Source organism: Scyliorhinus torazame, chromosome 5, assembly GCF_047496885.1.
Source record: "Scyliorhinus torazame isolate Kashiwa2021f chromosome 5, sScyTor2.1, whole genome shotgun sequence".
NCBI lineage: Eukaryota > Metazoa > Chordata > Chondrichthyes > Carcharhiniformes > Scyliorhinidae > Scyliorhinus > Scyliorhinus torazame.
The window spans coordinates 176,220,067-176,240,735 of NC_092711.1; the positions used below are offsets into that span (position 1 = coordinate 176,220,067).

General features: G+C 48.4%; 1 protein-coding gene across 1 annotated transcript in view; it reads right to left on the reverse strand.

Annotated features, from left to right (window-relative positions):
• The window catches only part of LOC140418059 (uncharacterized), a 201,338-nt gene that overhangs the window by 53,988 nt on the left and 126,681 nt on the right, over window positions 1-20,669 (reverse strand). Inside the window, exon 7 of the mRNA XM_072501486.1 lies at window positions 7,265-7,352. Within this exon, the coding sequence (XP_072357587.1) occupies window positions 7,265-7,352 (88 nt within the window). The remainder of the gene's footprint in view (window positions 1-7,264; window positions 7,353-20,669) is intronic.

The window sequence follows — 20,669 nt, forward strand, 5'->3', positions numbered from 1 at the left end:
TCGATAAACGGCTGCCACCTCCGAACGAACCCTAACGTTGATCCTCTCCGGGTGAACTTAATTTTCTCAAGTCTAAGAAACCCAGCCATGTCGCTAACCCAAACCCCTGATTTCTGGGGCTTCGAGTCCCTCCATGCTAACAATATCCGTCTCCGGGCTACCAAGGAGACAAAGGCCAAGACGTCAGCCTCTCTCGCCCCCTGAACTCCCGGATCTTCCGAAACTCCAAACATCACCACCTCTGGACTCGGCACCACCCTTGTTTTTAGCACAATGGACATGACATCCGCAAATCCCTGCCAGTGTCCCCTAAGCTTCGGGCATGCCCAAACACGTGGACATGGTTTGCGGGCCCTCTCACGCACTTTACACACCTGTCCTCTATCCCAAAAAACCTGCTCATCTGGGACACCGTCATGTGTGTCCGATGAACCACCTTGAATTGTATCAGGCTGAGCCTGGCACATGATGAGGACGTGTTGACTCTGTTCAGAGCATCCTCCCACAGACCCGCCTCTACCTCCCCTCCCAACTCATCTTCCCATTTACGCTTTAGCTCACCTAACTGGGTTTCCGCCCACTCCATAAGTTCTTTGTAAATTTCAGAAACCTCCCCCTCCCCCAACCCCCGTTCCAGAAACCACCTTGTCCTGTATCCCCTGTGGCTGTAGAAGCGGAAAGGTCAAAACTGCCTTCGCGCAAAATCCCTCCTCTGCAGATATCAAAACCCATTCCCTCCCGGCAATTCAAACTCCTCCTCCAAATCCTCGAAACGTGGAAAGCTCCCATCAATAAATAGATCCCCTCGCCTCTCAATCCTCTCAAATGAGGGGCTCGTTGGTCTAGGGGTATGATTCCCGCTTTGGGTGTTTCGGTCTTGAAGATAGCGGTTTCAAATCCCGGTCGAGCCTGTTGATGATGTTATCTGTCGGTCAAGCAACATGTTTTCTCAGGGATCAGTGCTGGGTCCTCTGCTATTTGTGATTTTGATCAATGGCTTGGAGGAGGGGGCTGAAGGGTGGGTCAGTAAATTTGCTGATGACACCAAGATTGGTGGACTAGTGGATGAGGTGGAGGGCTGTTGTATGCTGTAAAGAGACATTGATAGGATGCAGAGCTGGGCCGAAAAATGGCAGATGGAATTTAACCCTGATAAGTGTGAGGTGATTCATTTTGGTAGAAAAAATTGAATGCGGATTACAGGGTCAACGGCAGGGTTCTGAGGAACGTGGAGGAACAGAGAGATCTTGGGGTTCATGTCCACAGATCTCTGAAGGTTGCCACTCAAGTGGATAGAGCCGTTAAGAAGGCTTATAGTGTGTTTGCGTTTATTAACAGGGAGCTTGAGTTTAAGAGCCGTGGGATTATGCTGCAACTATACATGACCCTGGTGAGACCACATTTGGAGTATTGTATGCAGTTCTGGTCACCTCATTATAGGAAGGATGTGGAAGCATTGGAAAGGGTGCAAAGGAGATTTACCAGGATGCTGCCTGATTTGCAGGATAGGTCTTATGAGGAAAGGTTGAGGGAGCTAGGGCTTTCCTCTTTGGAGCGGAGGAGGATGAGAGGCGACTTAATAGAGGTCTATAAGATAATGAGGGGGATAGATAGAGTGGACGGTCAGAGACTATTTCCTTGGGTGGATGTAGCTGTTACAAGGGGGCATAACTATAAGATTCAGGGTGGAAGATATAGGAGGGATGTCCAAGGTAGGTTCTTTACTCAGTGAGTGGTTAGGGTGTGGAATGGACTGCCTGCTGTGATAGTGGAGTCGGACACTTTAGGAACTTTCAAGCGGTTATTGGATAGGCACATGGAGCACACCAGAATGACAGGAGTGGGATAGCTTGATCTTGGTTTCGGACAATGCTCGGCACAACATCGAGAGCCGAAGGGCCTGTTCTGTGCTGTCCTGTTCTATGTAATCCCTGCTCTCTGCCACCTCCGAAGCCCCCAATCAAGCCTCCTCGGGACAAACCAGTTGTTGCCACAAATTGGATCCCACACCAACGCTCCCTGCACTCCTGTATGCTTCCGCTACGGCCCCCAAACTCTTAGAGCCGCCACTACCACTGGGTTTGTGAAGTACCGGGCTGGGGAGAACGGCCGTTACCAATGCCCCCAAACTTGTGCCCTTAAATGATTCCACCTCTACCCGCTCCCACACTGACCCATTTGCTGGCCAGTAGTAGTTACTAAAGTTCGGCAGTGCCCCCCACCCCACCCAGCTCTAACAGCACCTTCTTTACTCGCAGGGTTTTACCCGCCCACACAAAACCAGAAATCACCCTGTTCACCCGCTTAAAAAAGGCCTTTGGTATAAAAATAGGGAGGCTCTGGAAAACAAACAGAAATCTCGGGAGGACCGTCATTTTTACGGTCTGTACCCTCCCCGCCAGTGACAATGGGAGCATGTCCCACCTCCGAAAGTTCTCCTTCTTTGTTCATCTATCCGGGTCAAGTTTAATTGATGTTACTGCTCCCATCCCCGTGCCACCTGAATTCCCAAGTAACGGAAACTCCCACCATTTTAAACGGCAGTTCCCCCAGTCTCCTCTCCTGCCCGCTCGCCTGGATCACAAAAACCTCGCTCTTACCCATCTTCAATTTGTACCCCGAGAACCGGCCAAATTCCCCTAAGATCCGCAAAATCTCCCCCATCCCGCCTAACGGGTCAGAAATGTATAGGAGTAGGTCGTCTGCAGAAAATGACCCTGTGTTCCACTGCATGGCCTCCATTCCCTCTATTCTACAATCCCGATCGGGGCTCCCACCCCCTCAACTAACCCTTTCTCCACCTTCGGAAACTCCAACCCTTCCAAAAACTGCCTCATCCCCTCCACCCCAGCTGGGGGCTCCGACTCATACAGCCAACTATAAAACTCCTTAAACACCCCATTCACCCCCACTGGGTCCAAGATCGTGTTCCCCCCTCTGTCCTTCACTCTTCCTATCTCCCTGGCCACCTCCCTCTTCTTTAGCTGGTGTGCTAGCATCCTACTGGCCTTCTCCCCATACTCAGTAACCGCCCCCCTCGCCTTCCTCAGCTGCCCTACCGCCTTCCCTGTGGATAACAGACCAAACTCCATCTGCAGCTTCTGCCGCTCCTTCAAGAACCCTGCCTCCGGGGCTTCAGAATAACTTCTGTCCACCTGGAGTGTTTCCCTAACCAGCCTATCCATCTCTACCTGCTACACCTTCTCCCTTTGAGCCCGTTTCAAAATTAGCTCCCCCCTAACCACCACCTTCAGCGCTTCCCACACTGTTGCTGCCGAAACCTCCCATGTCATTTATCTCCAAATAATTCTGGATGGCCTCCCTCACCCGCCCGCACCCCCCCTCGTCCACCAACAATCCTACATCCAATCTCCAGTGCGGTCGCTGACCCTACTTCTTGCTCACCCGTAGATCCACCCAGTGTGGGGCATGGTCCGATACAACAATCGCCAAATACTCGGTATCCACCACTCCCGCCAGCAAAGCCTTGTTCAAAATGAACAAAATCATCCGGGAATACACTTTGTGCACGTGGGGGAAAAAAAGAAAACTCCTCCGTTCTTGGCCGTCCAAACCTCCATGGGTCACCCCCCCCCCCCCCCCCCCCCCCCTCATCTGTTCCATAAACCCCTTGAACTCCTTTGCCGCGGCTCGCACCCTCCCTGTCCTTGAAGTTGACCGATCCAACCTCGGATCTATAACCGTACTGAAGTCCCGCCCCATGATCAGCTTATGCGAATCCAGGTCCGGAATTTTCCCCAACACTCGCCTCATAAATTCCACGTCGTCCCAATTTGGTGCGTGAATATTCATTAATAGCACCGGCATCCCCTCCAGCTTCCCACTCACCATGATACACCTACTCCCTGAGTCCACCACTATATTCCCGACCTCAAATGACACCCGCTTATTAATCAAGATCGCAACCCCCTGAGGGGCAGCATGTGGCGCAGTGGTTAGCACTGGGACTGCGGCGCTGAGGACCCGGGTTCGAATCCCGGCCCTGGGTCACTGTCCGTGTGGGGTTTGCACTTTCTCCCCATGTCTGCGTGGGTTTCACCCCCACAACCCAAAGATGTGCAGGTTAGGTGGATTAGCCACGCGAAACTGCCCCTTAATTGGAGAACAATTAATTGGGTACTCTAAATTTATATTAAAAAAAAGATCGCAACCCCCCTAGTTTTCGAGTCTAGCCCCGAATGAAATATCTGCCCGACCCACCCGTTCCTCAGCCTAGTCTGATCCACTACCCTCCGGTGTGTCTCTTGTAACATTGCCACGTCCGCCTTCAACCTCTTCAAATGCGCGAACACACGAGCCCTCTTGACCGGCCCATTGAGCCCTCTCGCATTCCATGTGATCAGCCTGGTCGGGGAGCACCCACCCCCCACCGCCGATCAACCATCACCCTTCTTAGGCCAGCCCACCAACACTCTACTTTCTCAGAAGACTAAGGAAATTTGGCACGTCAGCTACGACTCTCACCAACCTCTACAGATGCACCATAGAACATAGAACATAGAACAATACAGCGCAGTACAGGCCCTTCGGCCCACGATGTTGCACCGAAACAAAAGCCATCTAACCTACACTATGCCATTATCATCCATATGTTTATCCAATAAACTTTTAAATGCCCTCAATGTTGGCGAGATAATGCATTTTTTCTGATTGTATCACAGCTTGGTATGGAGCCTGCTCTGCCCAAGACCGCAGGAAACTACACAAGGTCGTGAATGCAGTCCAGTCCATCACACAAACCAGCTTCCCATCCATTGACTCTACAATTCCCGCTGCCTCGGAAAGGCAGCCAGCATAATTAAGGACCCCACGCACCTCGGACATACTCTCTTCCACCTTCTTCCGTCAGGAAAAAGATACCAAAATTTGAGGTCACGGACCAACTGACTCAAGAACGGCTTCTTCCCATCGCAACCATCAGACTTTTGAATGGACCTACCTCGTATTAAGTTGATCTTTTCTCTACACCTTGCTATAACTGTAACATTATATTCTGCAGTCTCTCCTTCCTTCCTTATGTATGGTATGCATTGTTTGCACTGCATGCAAGAAACAATACTTTTCACTGTATACTAATACATGTGACAATAATAAATCCAATCAAGAGCCTCCAGCTCGCGTCCCGCGCCGCCTCAGGCCCGCCCTCCAGCGCCCACCGTCATCAGCCTCCAATTTGTCTCCCAGCGCCAGTCCCCTGTCAGCAGAACAGTTTCCCCCCCCACCCCCACACTAACAAAACAGCAAACCCAACCCCCCATACCAAACTAGTCACCTGCTCGGCCCCCACTGAGCTAGCCCACCCAGCTAGCCTGGTAACCCCCGCCCATGGCGCCAAGCATCCTACCCCCCCATTGATCTCTCCCCACCCCCACACCCCCCGCTCGAACAGACAGATACAAAACATAACAATTCCCAACAAACACAAAGAAGAAAATTCCACCCACCATCCCCCCCCACAAGAACAAAGTTAACCCACATACAAAACTGAACAACGGCCCCAAAATTGGTTCAAAAACACTACATACACAGCCCATAAAGAAAATAAATTTAGCAGCATAAGTACAGAATTACTCGCCCCCAAGTTCAATGTCCTCCATCACCTGCCAGTCCCCTGTCCTTAACAAAGTTCTCCGCCTCATCCGGCGATCCAAAATAAAGTTCTTGCCCTTCGTAAGTAACCCACAAACGAGCTGGTTACAACGTGCCGAACTTCACCCCTTTCTGAAAGAGGCAGTTTTAACTTTGTTGAAGCTCGACCTTCTTTTGGCCAGTTCCGCACCCAAGTCCTGGTAAATGTGCAGCTCGTTATTTACCCATTTACCGCAGCTCGTCTGCCTGGCCCACCTCAAGATCTGTTCCTTATCCAGGAACCGGGGCATTCGTACCACCATCGCCCTTGGCGGCTCATTCACCCGTGGCTTCCTTGGAAGTGCTCTGTGCGCCCTGCCCACCTCCAAGGGTCGAGTAAACCTTACCCCAGCAGATTCTCGAACATACGCGCTACGTGTGCCCCTGCACCCGAACCCTCACTGCCCTCAGAGGCCAACGATCCTCAGGTTCTGCCTGTGTGACCTGTCTCCAGATCCTCCACCTTCTCTTGCAGCCTATTCTGATGGTCCCTCCACTGCCATCGCGGTTAGCTGGTCCTCGTGCTCAGCCACCGCCTCTTCCACCTTCTGGATCGCCTGTCCCTGGGCTTCCAATCTTTGCCCCACTTGGTCAATCCCCGTCTTAATCGGGTCCAGGTACTCTTGTCTTTGCTTGGCGAAGCTCTGCTGAAGGAATTGCACCAGCTGCTCCATTGACCACTGGGCCGGCAATCCCAGTCCCCGAGCCTCCGCCATGTTTTCCTGTGCAGTCTTCACTCCCTTCTTTGCCCAACAATCTCTCCTTTCCAGACCACTTCTGACCCACGTCTCCATAAACTGGTGGGAGATTCTTCTCCTCTACCTCACCAGGCTCCAATTTTACCGATCAAATCCCCAATAAGTCAGGGGAAAAGATCCCAAAGGTCCACCACGAGCGACCTCTCACTCCATGGCCACCACCGGAAGTCATCTTTGCCCTTCTGAAGCAACAAGAAGATGGACGCCTGCCTCATCGTTTGTGGCAAGGCAACACTGTCCATTGCGTCCTTGAACATTCCCACCATCAAAGGCGCCAGCCTATCCTTAAATCTTTTATAAAATTCAACTGGGAACCCATCTGGATCCGCTGCCTTCCCTGCCTGTATGCTCCTAATCGCCACCTTCACCTCCTCCACCCCCATCGGCTCCTCCAACCCTGCCCCCCCCCCCCCCCCCCCCCCCAAAAAACCTTGGGCACTCTAACCCACCCAGAAACTCCATTATCTCCCACTCCTCCTCTGGTGGCTCCGACTTACACCAGTCCCGATAGAACTCCTCGAACACCTTATTAATCTGTTCCGGAGCCACCATCTTCTCCATCCTGTGTCGCACCCGAACTATCTCCCTTGCTGCGGCCTCCCTACGGAGCTGACCTACACTCTGCCTTCCCCCCCATGCTCAGACAGCCCCACTCACCCTTCTCAGCTGATGCACCACTTTCCCTGTGGACAATAGGTCAAACCTCGCCTGCAACTCCTTCCTCTTTGCCAGGAGCCCTGGGTCCGGTCCCTCACGTACCTCCCATCCACCTCCAAAATCTCTTCTATCAGTTGTTGGCATTCCTCCCTCGCCTTCCTGTCCACCTTGGCCTTAAACAGGATCACCTCCCCCCTTACGACTGCTTTCAGAGCCTCCCAAACCACCAATGAAATGCCAAGCAGAACCTGAGTTGACACCTTTAACCACAATGTCTGAAGAATGGATCTGTGGTTAGAAGAAAGATGTCATTCGACAGTTCGAAGTAGAGTAAATTTGACCTGTCTGGGACACGGGTCAGAAGGAGAATAAGAACCAAGCATCGAAGATTCCGTTTCAGCGACGACCGAGGATCAACCGGGACAAATGGGTGAGGCTCCGAGAATAGAACAGACCTCCGAGAGGAATGTGGCCAATTCAGTTCAAAGGGGTAATATCTACTTATGTCTGAAGCTCTGACATCACCTCGGTCAGAGTTTCCCCGGTGAGGGGATCGGCCCCACCCGACGACCCAGTCCCCGCCACCTTCCTTCCTGCAGGACTCACAGCAGCACTCGCTGGCGGACCTTCGCTCGCCCCCTTCTTTCCAGCACCTTTCCTCTGGGACTTCGACATTCGTCGGCCTCCTTATGACTTCCCTCAACAACTCATCTAAAAACTACCCCGAAACCGGGCATTAACGTCCAAAAATCCGAGATTCTCGCAGGAGCCACCTAACGTGCGACATCCACCGACATGTTGTCACCGGAAGTCCCCGGAATGAACAATATCAATATGACACCAGCATCTCCATATTAACGACAGGCCATTCATCTGCTCTGTCTGTGGACAGAGCTTCTCTCAGTCAGGCAGCCTGCTGGCACTGGGGACAGGACATTGGAAAATGTTCCAGGAGTGGGATGGAATTCAGCCAATCCTCCAGCCTGTTGACACACCAGCGAGTTCAAACTGGGGAGCTGCTGTTTCCATGTTCTCTGTGCGGATAGAGATTCACTCACTCATCCCACTTCCTGACACACCAGCGACTTCATGTTTGACTGCAGGGGTTGGGCTCTGCTGAGGGGAATATTCACTCTATCTGAGCCCCTCAGAATTACACACAACTCAATTCAATCTCCCCTCAGCCTCCTCTGTTCCAATGAGAACAACCCCAGCCTCTCCAATCTTTCCTCATCGTTAAAATTCTCCATCCTGGGTAACATCATCATAAATCCCCTCTGCAGCCTCTCTCGTGTGATCACATCCTTCCTGTAATGTGGTGACCAGAACTGTCCACAGTGCTCCGGCTGTGGTCTAACTGGTGTTTGATCCAGTTCCAGCACAATCTCCCTGTTCTTATATCCTCGGCCTTCGGCCACCAAAGAAAACTATCCCACCTGCCTTCCTAAGCACTGATAACAGAGAGTGAGAGGCAGCTGAGAGTGACAGGGAGAGAGAGGCAGCAGAGGGAAAGAGGGGCACCAGAGAGAGAGGGGAGCACCAGAGACTGAGAGAGAGAGGAGAGAAGAGAGAGAGGCACCCGAGTCAGTAACAAAAATAAGTAATGAAATTGAGTTCAGACAGATCTGCATGAACTGACACCACTTTGTTGACAGATTAACAGTGTAATCACTACTTGAATCAATGTTATTCACTTTTGGAATTGAATGAATTAAGGGTCAGATTAACTATATCACCTCCAGTATCAGATAGGTCTGTTTAATACAGGACAGGGTTAAACCCAGTGTCCAATATTAGAAGTCTCTGTGGCTGTTGGATGCCTGGTGTCACTGTGCAGCTGACAAGTCCACAGCTTCAGTGAACTCGTCCACCCAGGGTCTGTTTCGAAACCTTCATCACAACATATTACCTGGTTAGCTATTTATATATGGTCATCATGGTCAGACAGCTAACACAAAGCTCAACCAGAAACTATGGTTCTTCTTTCTACTGATTCCAGTAGAATCAGTACTAGAATCCAGCTCCTACAAAGAGTGACGGCATCTCCAGCCCTCAGCTCAGTTGCTGGGCTGTCATTGACATGAGCAATAGAGAGACAGATGTTGAATGGGGAGTTGAAACTTGTAGCTCTAAATCAACTGTATAAGATTTATGCAAAGATCAGTAACTTTAAAAGATAAATTCTAAACCCAGTGAACAAATTAAAGAGTCATAAGGCAAAAACTTCAAGTTTTATAACTTTTACTGCAAAAAACTATGCCTGAACACTATTTTTATTCGGAATGTATCTCTTAAACTATGAATAGACTTTGCCCTTTTACTTTTTTTAAATTTTAGAGTACCCAATTTATTTTATCCAATTAGGGGGCAATTTACCATTGCCAATTCACCTACCTTGCACATCTTTGGGTTGTGGGGGTGAAACCCACGCAAACACGGGGAAAATGTGCAAACTCCACACGGACAGTGACCACGAGCCGGAATCGAACCTGGGACCTCAACGCCGTGAGGCAGCAGCACTAACCACAGCGCCACCGTGCTGTCACTTTGCCCTTTTACTTTAATGTGGTAATGCCGGCGTTGGACTGCGGTGAGCACAGTAAGAAGTCTTACAGCACCAGGATAAAGTCCAACAGGTTTGTTTTGAATCACTAGCTTTTGGAGCGCAGCTCCTTCCTCAAGTGAATGAAGAGGTGGGTTCCAGAAACATATATATAGACAAAGTCAATGATGCAAGATGATAATTTTGAATGCGGGTCTTTGCAGGTAATTAAGTCTTTACAGGTCCAGACAGAGTGACTGGAGAGGGATAATCACAGGTTAAAGAGATGTGAATTGTCTCAAACCAGGACAGTTGGTAGGATTTCGCAAGCCCAGGCCACATGGTGGGGGGTGTGTGTGTGTGTGGGGGGGGGGGGGGGTGAAATGTAATGCAACATGATTCCAAGGTCCCGGTTGAGGAACTTGGTCTCCGTTTCTGCTCCACGATTCTGCATTGTCGCGCATCCTGAAGGCTGCCTTGGAGGGGCTACTCCCTCTTAATAATAATAATGTTTACTTTTGTCACAAGTAGGCTCACATTAACACCGCGATGGGGCAGCACGGTGGCACAGTGGTTAGCATTGCCGCCTCATGGCGCCGAGGTCCCAGTTTCGATCCCAGATCTGGGTCACTGTCCATGCCAAGGTTGCACATTCTCCCCGTGTTTGCTTGGGTTTTGCCCCCACAACCCAAAGATGTGCAGCCCAGGTGGATTGGCCACGCTAACTTGCCCCTTAATTCGAAAAAATGAATTGGGTACTTTAATTTTTAAAAAAACACGGCAAGGAAGTTACTGTGAAACTCCCCATGTCGCCACATTCTGGCACCTGTTAGGGTACACAGGAGAATTCAGAATGTTCAATTCACCTAACAGCACGTCTTTCAGGCATTCTAGAACGAGAGGTAATAGTCTTAGGATAAGATGGGCAGCATGGTAGCACAGTGCTTCACATCTCCAGGGTCCCAGGTTCGAATACGGCTTGGGTCACTGGCTGTGTGGAGTCTGCACATTCTCCCCGTGTCTGCGTAGGTTTTGTACGGATATTCCGGTTTCCTCCCACAGTCCAAAGATGTGCAGGTTACGTGGATTAGCCATGATAAACGGTGGATTAGCCATGATAAATTGCCCTTAGTGTCCAAAAAGGTTAGGTGGGTTACGGGGATGGGATGGATGCGTGGGCTGGGGTGGTGCTCTTTCCAAGGGCTGGTGCAGACTCGATGGGCTGAATGCCCTCCTTCTGAACTGTAAATTCTATGATTCCACCGGGTGCTTCGGTTTCCTCCCATAAGCCCCGATAGACGTGCTGTTCGATAATTTGGACATTCTGAATTCTCCCTCTGTGTGCCCGAACAGGTGCCAAAATGTGGCGACTAGGGGCTTTTCACAGTAACTGTGAAACCCGTACCAGCCTCCCCGAACAGGCGCCGGAATGTGGCGTCTCGGGGCTTTTCACAGTAACTTCATTTGAAGCCTACTTGTGACAATAAGCGATTTTCATTTTCACAACTTCATTGCAGTGTTAATATAAGCCTACTTGTGACAATATAGATTATCTTTTAAAAAGAGGTAGCAAATTCTAAAGAGTTGAGGAGAAACTGCTTCTCCCAAGGGCTGTGAATCTGTGGAATTCACTACCCAGAGTGTGGTGGAGCTGGGACAGTGAGGAGTTGGACAGATTTTTAATCGGGTTGAAGGGTTATACTCGATGGGCCAAATGGCCTAACTCTGCTCCTCTCTCTAATTAAAGGAGATATTGATTTGCTCCCAGATGTTGCCCAGAGGAGGACGTTTTAGTTTGAAACTCATTGTCCAACCTCCACATTATGACATCACAAAGGAGCTCGTCCTCTAAATCAACCAATCGGAATAAATCCGCTCCGCGGTGACGTCACTGCCCAGCACGTAGACGCGGAAGTACCGCCCCCACCCATTGTTCCCCTTCCCCCACATATCCTCCAGAAAAGGTTTCCAGGCAACCGGCTGATAGTGCCGGCCGTTTGTAAACTCCCCCTCCCCCTCTTTAATCCGGGACTCCGCATGTCTAAGGGAGGGGGAAGCTGCGCATGTGCAGGGGCGATCACTTCCGCTGACCTTACCGCTGAGGTGTTGACCAATAGGAGGACCGGAAGGATTTTGCTCCTCTACCAATCAGCTCCCCCATTGTATCAATGCGGAAGCTGGACATGGAGGTTTCTGCCGAGCAAAGCTGTTGTTCCTCGAACCCTGAATGAGCTTGAGCTTCACACAGACTAAAACTTCTCCCTGTCTCCAACATCTGAGAGTAAAACACTTTCTTTTCTCCCTGTTTCCATTTATTGTCTCATTCTGACCTTCAATTGGTGACTTGCAGCAACTGAAGGGAAAGGAAGTGAATCCAGGGAGGGTGCAGACTCTGCAAAGCTTGGCCCAGTTCCCTCTCTCTGGCTGTCTGAAAGACATTGACATCCTTTGCTCCCTCAGCTTGACACATTTATTTGTCTGGCTAAAATGATGGTCTCTTTCCTAATGTTCACATTTAAAGGGCTGGTTTCCCCAGGAGATGGCTGACATTTAAGGGGTCAGTAAACAGGACAAATCCAACCCAACCAATTACTTCCCTGTCGGAATACTCTGTCGGAATACTCTCCATCATCAGCAAAGTGATGCAAGGAGTCATTAACAGTGCCATCAAGTTGTACTCACTCAGCAAAACCTGCTCACGGACACTCAGTTTGGGTCCCACCAGGGCCACTCAGCTCCTGACCTCATTACAGCCTTGGTTCAATCATAGACAAAAAACCTGACTGCCAGAGGTGAGGTGAGAGTAACTGCCCTTGGCATCAAGGCAGCATTTGACCGAGCATGGCATCAAGGAGCCCCAGCTAAACTGGAGTCAATGGGAATCGGGGAAAACTCCCCGTTGGTTGGAGTCATACCTGGCACAAAGGAAGATGGTTGTGGTGGTTGGAGGTCAATCATCTCGGCTCCAGTTCCTCAGGGCACACTCCTCGGCCCAACCATCTTTAGCTGCTTCATCAGTGACCTCCTTTCATCATAAGGTGAGAAGTGGTGATGTTTGTGGATGACTGCACAATGTTCAGCACCATTCGTGACTCCTCAGATAATGAAGCAGTCCATGTCCAAATGCAGCATATCCTGCACAGTATCCAGATGTGGGCTGATAAGTGGCAAGTTACATTTGTCATACACGTGCCAGGCAATGACCATCTCCTGCAAAGGAGGATCTTACCACCGCCCCTTGACATTCAGTGGCATTACCATCGCTGAATCCTCCACAACCAACATCCTGAGGATTACCATTGGCCAGATATTAATATGGTGACCACCAGGGCAGGTCAAAGACTACAGCGAGTAATGCACCTCCTGACCCCCAAAGCCTGTTCACCATATACAAGGCACAAGTCAGGCGTGTAATAGGATAATCAACACTTGCCTGGTTGAGTGCAGCTCCAACAACACTCAAGATGCTGCTCTACACCATCCAGAACAAAGCAGCCTGCTTTACTGCTCCTCATTCCACGAATATTCAGACCCTCCACCACCGACGAACACTGGCAGCCGTGTATAGCATCGACAATATGCACTGCAGTAACTCACCAAGGTTCCTCCGACAGCACCTTCCAAACCCACAACCACTACTATCTAGAAGGACAAGAGCAGCAGATACCTGGGAACCCCACCACCTGGAGGTTCACCTCCAAGTCACTTACCAGACGGACTTGGAAATATATCGCTGTTCCTTCATTGTTGCTGGGGTGACATCCTGGAACTCCCTCCCTAACAGCACAGGGGATGTACCTACAACTCAAGGACTGCAGCGGTTCAAGAAGGCAACTCATCACCACCTTGTGAAGGGCAACTATGGATGGGCAATAAATGCTGGCCTCATCATCGACGTCCACGCCCCGTAAATGCTTTTTTAAACATTTTACATTGGACAGAGATATATCTAGTGTTATATGGAATGTGTTAGATATATTATTGATGGTTCTCCACTAAAATACATGTATTATTAGTTCTAGTTTTGTAATATAGTACTGTACCTACATATATTTCCAGTCATACAGTCATTGCAGCACTGACGGAATCCATTTGGGAACTTGGGTCAATGCTGACTCTCTGTACAACAATCCAGTCAGTCCCATTCCCCCTCGATATTCCTCTTCACCTGAATGCTTATTTTCTTCATATTTAATTTTGAATTATTGATGATCTCGACTTCCACAACCCTTGTGGGCAGTGGGTTCCTGATCATGACCACTCCATAACGAAATAAAATTCTTCCTCAGAATCACCCCATCTCTAATCAGTAAATATACTTAGATGGAGAGTTTCTTCTCTTGTACAGGTTGTAATGAGTTTAGATTTGTTGATCAGCATCAATCAGCACCTTCATAAGAATTTGGGAGAAAGGAAGTGAATCCAGTCTATATATTACACACATTTTTCGTCCAGTAACAGAGACAGAGATCTGTCTGGCAGCCTCTGTGTCCAGGACAGGAAGCAGTGAGCTTTGATCTGTCAATCAGCCTGGTTCAGTGCCTTCAGGAGAATTGGGAGGGTGAATATTAGATACAGCAGAGTGAGACTGGAGGGAGAGTGTGTGGAATCGAGATTTAGAGCATTTGAGGGAAAAAGAGAGAGCTAACAATGTTCGACAGAAACTAGAATTGTCTGTTCTGAATTTCTATCCTGTACTGACAGTGATGATTTTTGTAAAATCTTTTTACAGGAAGTTAGAACGAGAGGAGTTTGAGGTGGATATCTCAAACTAAATATCACGTCAAGAACTGGGAACCGAATATCATCGACCTTTGAATCTAGAAGGAGAAATGTTTGTCCATTCTAACTGCTTCAAGAGATTTTAAACATCGGTGTGTCTGGAAAAGCACTGGGACACACACACACACACACACTCCCATGTGAGACTGTTACAGAGCACTGACTGTGGAAAGAGCTTTAACCAGTTACACAATCTGAAAAAATACTACACCATTCACATCAGGGAGAGACTGTGTACGTGTTGTGTGTGTGGACGAGGCTTCAACTGATCATCCAATGTGATCATCTGGACCATGGAGAAACCATGGAAATGTGAGGATTGTGGGAAGGGATTCAAAGGCCCATACGGACTGGAAAGGCATCAACGCAGTCACACTGGAGAGAGACCATTCACCTGCTCTGTGTGTGGGAAGGGATTCATAACCCCGCACGAGCTGGAAAGGCATCAACGCAGTCACACTGGAGAGAGGCCTTTTCCCTGCTCCCAGTGTGAAAAGGGATTCACTGACATTGGCAACTTGCGGAGACATGAACGAGTTCACACTGGGGAGAGGCCGTTCACCTGCTCTGACTGTGGGAAGGAATTCACTCAGTTATCCAGCCTGCAGAGACACCAGCGAGTTCACACTGGGGAAAGGCCATTCACCTGCTCTGTGTGTGATAAGGGATTCACTCGGTTAGCCCACCTGCAGAGACACCAGCGAGTTCACACCGGAGAGAGGCCATTCACCTGCACTGTGTGTGATAAGGGATTCACTCGGTTATCCAACCTGCAGGCACACCAGCGAGTTCACACCGGGGAGAAGCCGTTCATCTGCTCTGTGTGTGATAAGGGATTCACTCAATTATCCAACCTGCTGAGCCATTATGTCACTCACACCAAGAGCAGGCCCTTTAAATGCTCTGACTGTAGGAGGGGTTTCAAAAGCTCACAGCGACTGATGTCCCACCAGCGCATCCACACTGCACAAAGAGCTTTAGAACCTTCTCCAACCTGATGAAACACGAGCAAGCTCACACCGGGGAGAGCCTGTTCACCTCTCCGACTGGGAAAAGATTCACTCGGTCATCACTTCCTGAGCCACAATGTCACTCACACCAATGAAAGACCCTTTAAATGCTCCGACTGTGGGAGTGGGTTTAAAAGCTCTCGGGTACTGATGGAACACCAACGCATTTGCACTGAGGAGAAACTGTTCAGCTGCTCTCACTGCACAAAGAGGTTTCAAACATCATCCACACTGCGGAGACACCAGCGAGTTCACACTTCATTCACCTGCTCTGATTGTGGGAGGAGATTGAGTGATTCATCTGTCCTGTTGACACACCAACGAGTCCACACTGGAAAGAAGCCATTCACCTGCTCTCACTGTGGGGAGGGATTCACTCAGTCGTCCAACATGCTGAGACACCAAAGGGTTCACGAGTGATGTCGGGTTAGCTTCTGCTGTTAATCGCATCCAGGACTGAACCTAGAGTGGGTGGAGGGGTTTGCCTCCTCGTCAACACCTCCTGATGCTCGGACGTGGCGACCCTGGCGAACTCCTGCTTCCCGATCTGGAATACCCGACTGTGAAGTGCCGTCCATACTACCTTCCATGGAGTTCACTTCTGCCATCATCACGGCGGTCTACATCCCACCCCAGGCGGAAGTGAAGAAGGCGCTTGATGAATTGTAACCGCTATAAATAACAATGAAGCAGAATACCCAGAGGCCTTGTTCATCGTGGCCGGGGACTTCAACCAGGCCAACCTCCAGAGTGGACTGCCAAAATTCCACCAACACATCTCCTGTCCCGACAGGGACCCCAACATCCTTGACTACTGCTACAGAAACATCAAGGGCGCCTGATGATCCATCCTGACTGCACTTTGGAAAATCGGACCACAAGATGGTGCTCCTTCTCCCGGCATACAAGCAGTAACTTAAGCGAGAGAATCCGGTTAAGAAGGTTGTGCAAATGCTGGTCTGAGGCAACAGAAGAGCTCCGACACAACTTTCTTGGAGTCAGTGACTGGTCCATATTCAAGAACACAGCAACTAACCTAAACGGGTATGCCAGCACCACCACAGACTTCATCAGCAAGTGTGTAGAAGATTGTGTGTCAAAGAAGGTAGTACGTACGTTACCCAACCAGAAACCGTGGTTTAATCGGCAGATTCACTCCCTGCTAAAGGCCAGGTGTGAGGAGTTCAAGAGAGGCGATCCTGACCTTTACAAAAAAAATCTAGCTACGACCTTTGCAAAGCCAACAGGGATGCCAAGAGACAATACCCGACTAAGCTAGAATCATGGATTCTCATCGATTGTGGCAAGGCTTAAACAACATAATGGGCTAAAAAATCAAAGCCGAGGTGAATCTTTGGTAACAGCGCACCCCTTCCCGATGAACTCAATTTATTCTATGCTTATTTCGAACAGGAAACCAACAAACCGTTGTCATCTGCCCCAGCAGCCTTCGACACACCCATACCTATCATCACAGCGTCCAAAGTCAGATTGGCCTTCTTGAAAGTAAACCCTCGGAAAGCGACAGGTCCTGACGGGATCCATGGTCGTGCACTCAGATCCTAGGTGGACCAACTGGCGGGTGTGTTCGCGGACATCCTCAACCTCTCCCTACTCCGTTCTGAGGTTCCCACCTGCTTCAAGAAGACTACCATCATACCGGTGCCAAAGAAGAACCAGGCAACGTGCCTCAATGAATACCATTCGATGGCCTTGACATCGATCATTATGAAATGCTTAGACCACAGCTGGAGTAATGTGTGCAGTTTTACTCCCCTGACCTTAGGAAAGGTATTGCCACAGAGGAACAGCAACAAAGTTTCACCAGACTTGTTCCGGGTTTGGCAGGACTGTCCTATGAAAGGAGATTGGGGAAACTAGGCCTCTTTTCTTTGGAGTTTCAGGGAATGACAGGGGATTTCATTGAAACTTACAAAATCCAAAAAGGGATAGACAGGGAAGATGCAGGTGAGATGTTTCCCCTGGTTGGGGAGTCTAGAACCAGGGGACACTCCTGCGCTGATTATATAAAGATAGGTGGGAAAGTAAATTGTGAAGAGGACATAAGGAGGTTACAAAGTGATACAGATCAGTTAAGTGAGTAGGATAAGATCTGCCAAATGGAGAATCTTGTGGGAAAATGTGTAATTGTCCATGTTGGCCAGAAGAATAAAAAAGCTTCTTATCTAAATGGTGAGAGATTGCAGAGCTCTGAGATTCAGAGGGATCTGGGAGTCCAAGAGCATGAATCACAAAAGGCAAGTATACAGGTACAGCAAGTAATTAGGAAAGCTAATAGAATGTTATTGTTTATTGTGAGGAGAATTGAATACAAAAGTAGGGAGGTTATGCTTCAGTTATACAGGACATTGGTGAGACCACATCTGGAGCACAGTGGACAGTATTGCTCTCATTTCAGGAATGATGTAAATGTGTTGGAAGCAGTTCAGAGAAGGTTTACTGGACTCATACCTGGATTGGAGGCTGGTCTTATGAGGAATGATTGGACAGGCTGGGCTTGTGTCCGATGGAGTTTAGGTGACTTGATTGAAGCGTATAAGATCCTGAGGGGCCTCGACAGGATGGATGTGGAAAGGTTGTTTCCTCTTGTGGGAGAATCTAGAAATTGGAGTCACTTTAAAAGTAATAACTTGCACATTTAAGGCAGAGGACAACTTTTTTCTCTCCGAGGGTCGTGAGTCTTTGGAACTCTCTTCCTCAAAGGGCAGTGGAACAGAGTCTTTGAATATTTTTAATGCGGAGCTGGATAGATTCTGGTTAAACAAGGTTATCGGGGGGTCGGCGGGAATGTGGAGTTGAGGTGACAATCAAATCAGCCGGGAATGTATTGAATGGTGGAGCTTGAGGGGCCGAGTGGCCTGCTCCTGCTCCTAATTCGTCTGTTATCACAACCTTTATAATAAATTATAGCATTTTCCCTCCTACTGATGCAAGGCTCATGGGTCTGTGGTTCCCCGTTTTCTCTCTCTCTCCTTAAATAGTTACCACCATTTACCACCTTCCAATCTGCAGGGACTATTCCAGAATCTATAGAATTTTGAAAGATGATCACCAATGTATCCACTATCTCTACAGCCGCCTCTTTCAACACTCTGGGATGTAGAGCAGCAGCTTTTGGGGATTTATTAACTTTCAACCACATTAATTTCTCCAGTACTACTTTTTCACTAATATTAATCTCCTTCAGTTCCTCGTGCTCACTAGTCCGTTGGTTCTCTCGCATCTTTGGGACAATTTCATGTCCTCCATGAAGACAGACACACATTGTTTAGTTTCTCTGCCATTTCATTGTACCCCATTGTAAACTCTCCTATCTCTGCCTGGAATGGACCCATATTGGTCCTTGCTAATCTTTTCCTTTTCACATTCTTATAGGAGCTTTTCCTGTCATTTTTAAAAATGTTTCTAGCCAGTTTTCTCTCATATTCAATTTTCTCTTGATGAGTTCCTTGATCTTCCTTTGCTGAATTCTAAGACAAGTTTCCAATCATCAGGGTTACACTTATTTTGGCAACTTTATGAGTGAAAAGATCTCTTATTATATCTTCAAATAACAGCCCAAGATCTGGTTGATCGGAGGTGTCCAAAAATACAATTTTATTGCTAATTATCCACCTTGATTCTCTTACTAAAAATGAATCAAAACTTAGATCAAATAAAACATCAAATCATAAAGAGAATGAAACGAAAACATAAGACAATATTAGGAAATCAATAGATGGTTCAGAATTTCTTAAAGCATGAATACAGAACAAACTTTAATCATGAAAACTTATTCTTAAATTTTTTTTATCAATGGTCTAACCCCTTATTGGTTTCAAATTCTCAGCTGAGGCTTCCTGATCTATTCAAAAAACTCTCTGCCACTTGGAGCATGATTTGTTATCCAGACATAGACATTAATAAATCTTAAGTAATGACCAATCAAATTAATTAAATGTCTACATGCTCCCGCCATGTGTACCAATCCTCTGAAGATAAGGTGTTCTGCATTAACCTTGCTTGTTGCTAAGGTTTTGCGATATTTGTAAATGTTTCTGTTGCTAAGGCTGCAATACTTTTTCGTTACTAGATGTATTTGTAGAACAATGGTTTATTCGTTACGAGGGCTTTTATGCAACTTTTCGTGAAGCAGTGTTAGATTCTGACACATATTAAGTTGCTGTACAGCAATACTCATATTTTATCTGAAACATTGACTTTGCCTTGTGGATATTCCATTTTCTGTCTGTATGTATACTGAATTTCAGAATTATACTGCATCGATTCTTCAAGGTACCAATAAATCAGTGAAGCAATAAATCTGTAATCGATCAATGAGCCTCTTCCTTTGACCTAATGGAATCTTTAATTTTTCTCGTTACTGGAGTCCATTGGAGGCAATGTCGTGAGACCGGCCAGTCCAGCAGAAAGAAGCCCTCCGACCCTCCCACTTCACCAATGTCAGAATGAACGAAATGCAGTCCTGGGTGTAATTGAGAGCAGAAACAATAACAACAGAATCCAACCCCTGTAATCAATTGTGAACTTGTTGGTGTCTCAGCAGGTACGAGGAAACACCGAATCCCTTCCCACACTGAGAGCAGGTGAACGGCCTCTCCCCAGTGTGAACTCGCTGGTGTCTCCGCAGTGTGGATGATTCACAGAATCCCTTCCCACACAGAGAGCAGATGAATGGCCTCTCCCAACTGTGAACCCACTTGTGCCTCTACAGGCTGGATAATTGAGTGAATCCCTTCCCACATTTAGAGCAGGTGAACGGTTTCTGCCCAGTGTGAACTCGGTGATGTCTCTGCAGGGTGGATAAATGTCTGAATCTCTTCCCACACCGAGAACAGCTGAATGGCCTCTCCCCAGTGTGAATGTGCCAATGAGCTTCCAGTGCAGATGGGGCTTTGAATCCCTTACCACAGTTCCGGCATTTCTACTGTTTCTCCATGTTTTGGGTCTCCTTGTGTCTCCCTAGGTCAGGCAATTGAAGCCTTACCCACACAGAGAACACGTGAATGGTCTCTTCCTGCTGTGAATGGTGTGATGTTTTTTCAGGCTGTGTAACTGGTTAAAGCTCTTTCCACAGTCAGTGCTCTGGAACACTCTCACTCGGGCGTGTGTGTCTCGGTGCTTTTCCAGTCACACTGATCTTTTAAAATCTTTTGAAGCTGACAGATAAGACCAGCATTTGTCCTTCTCGATTCGAAGGCAAATGATATTCAGGTACCAAGGAATTGAGTGACTGTCAGATCCAGACAA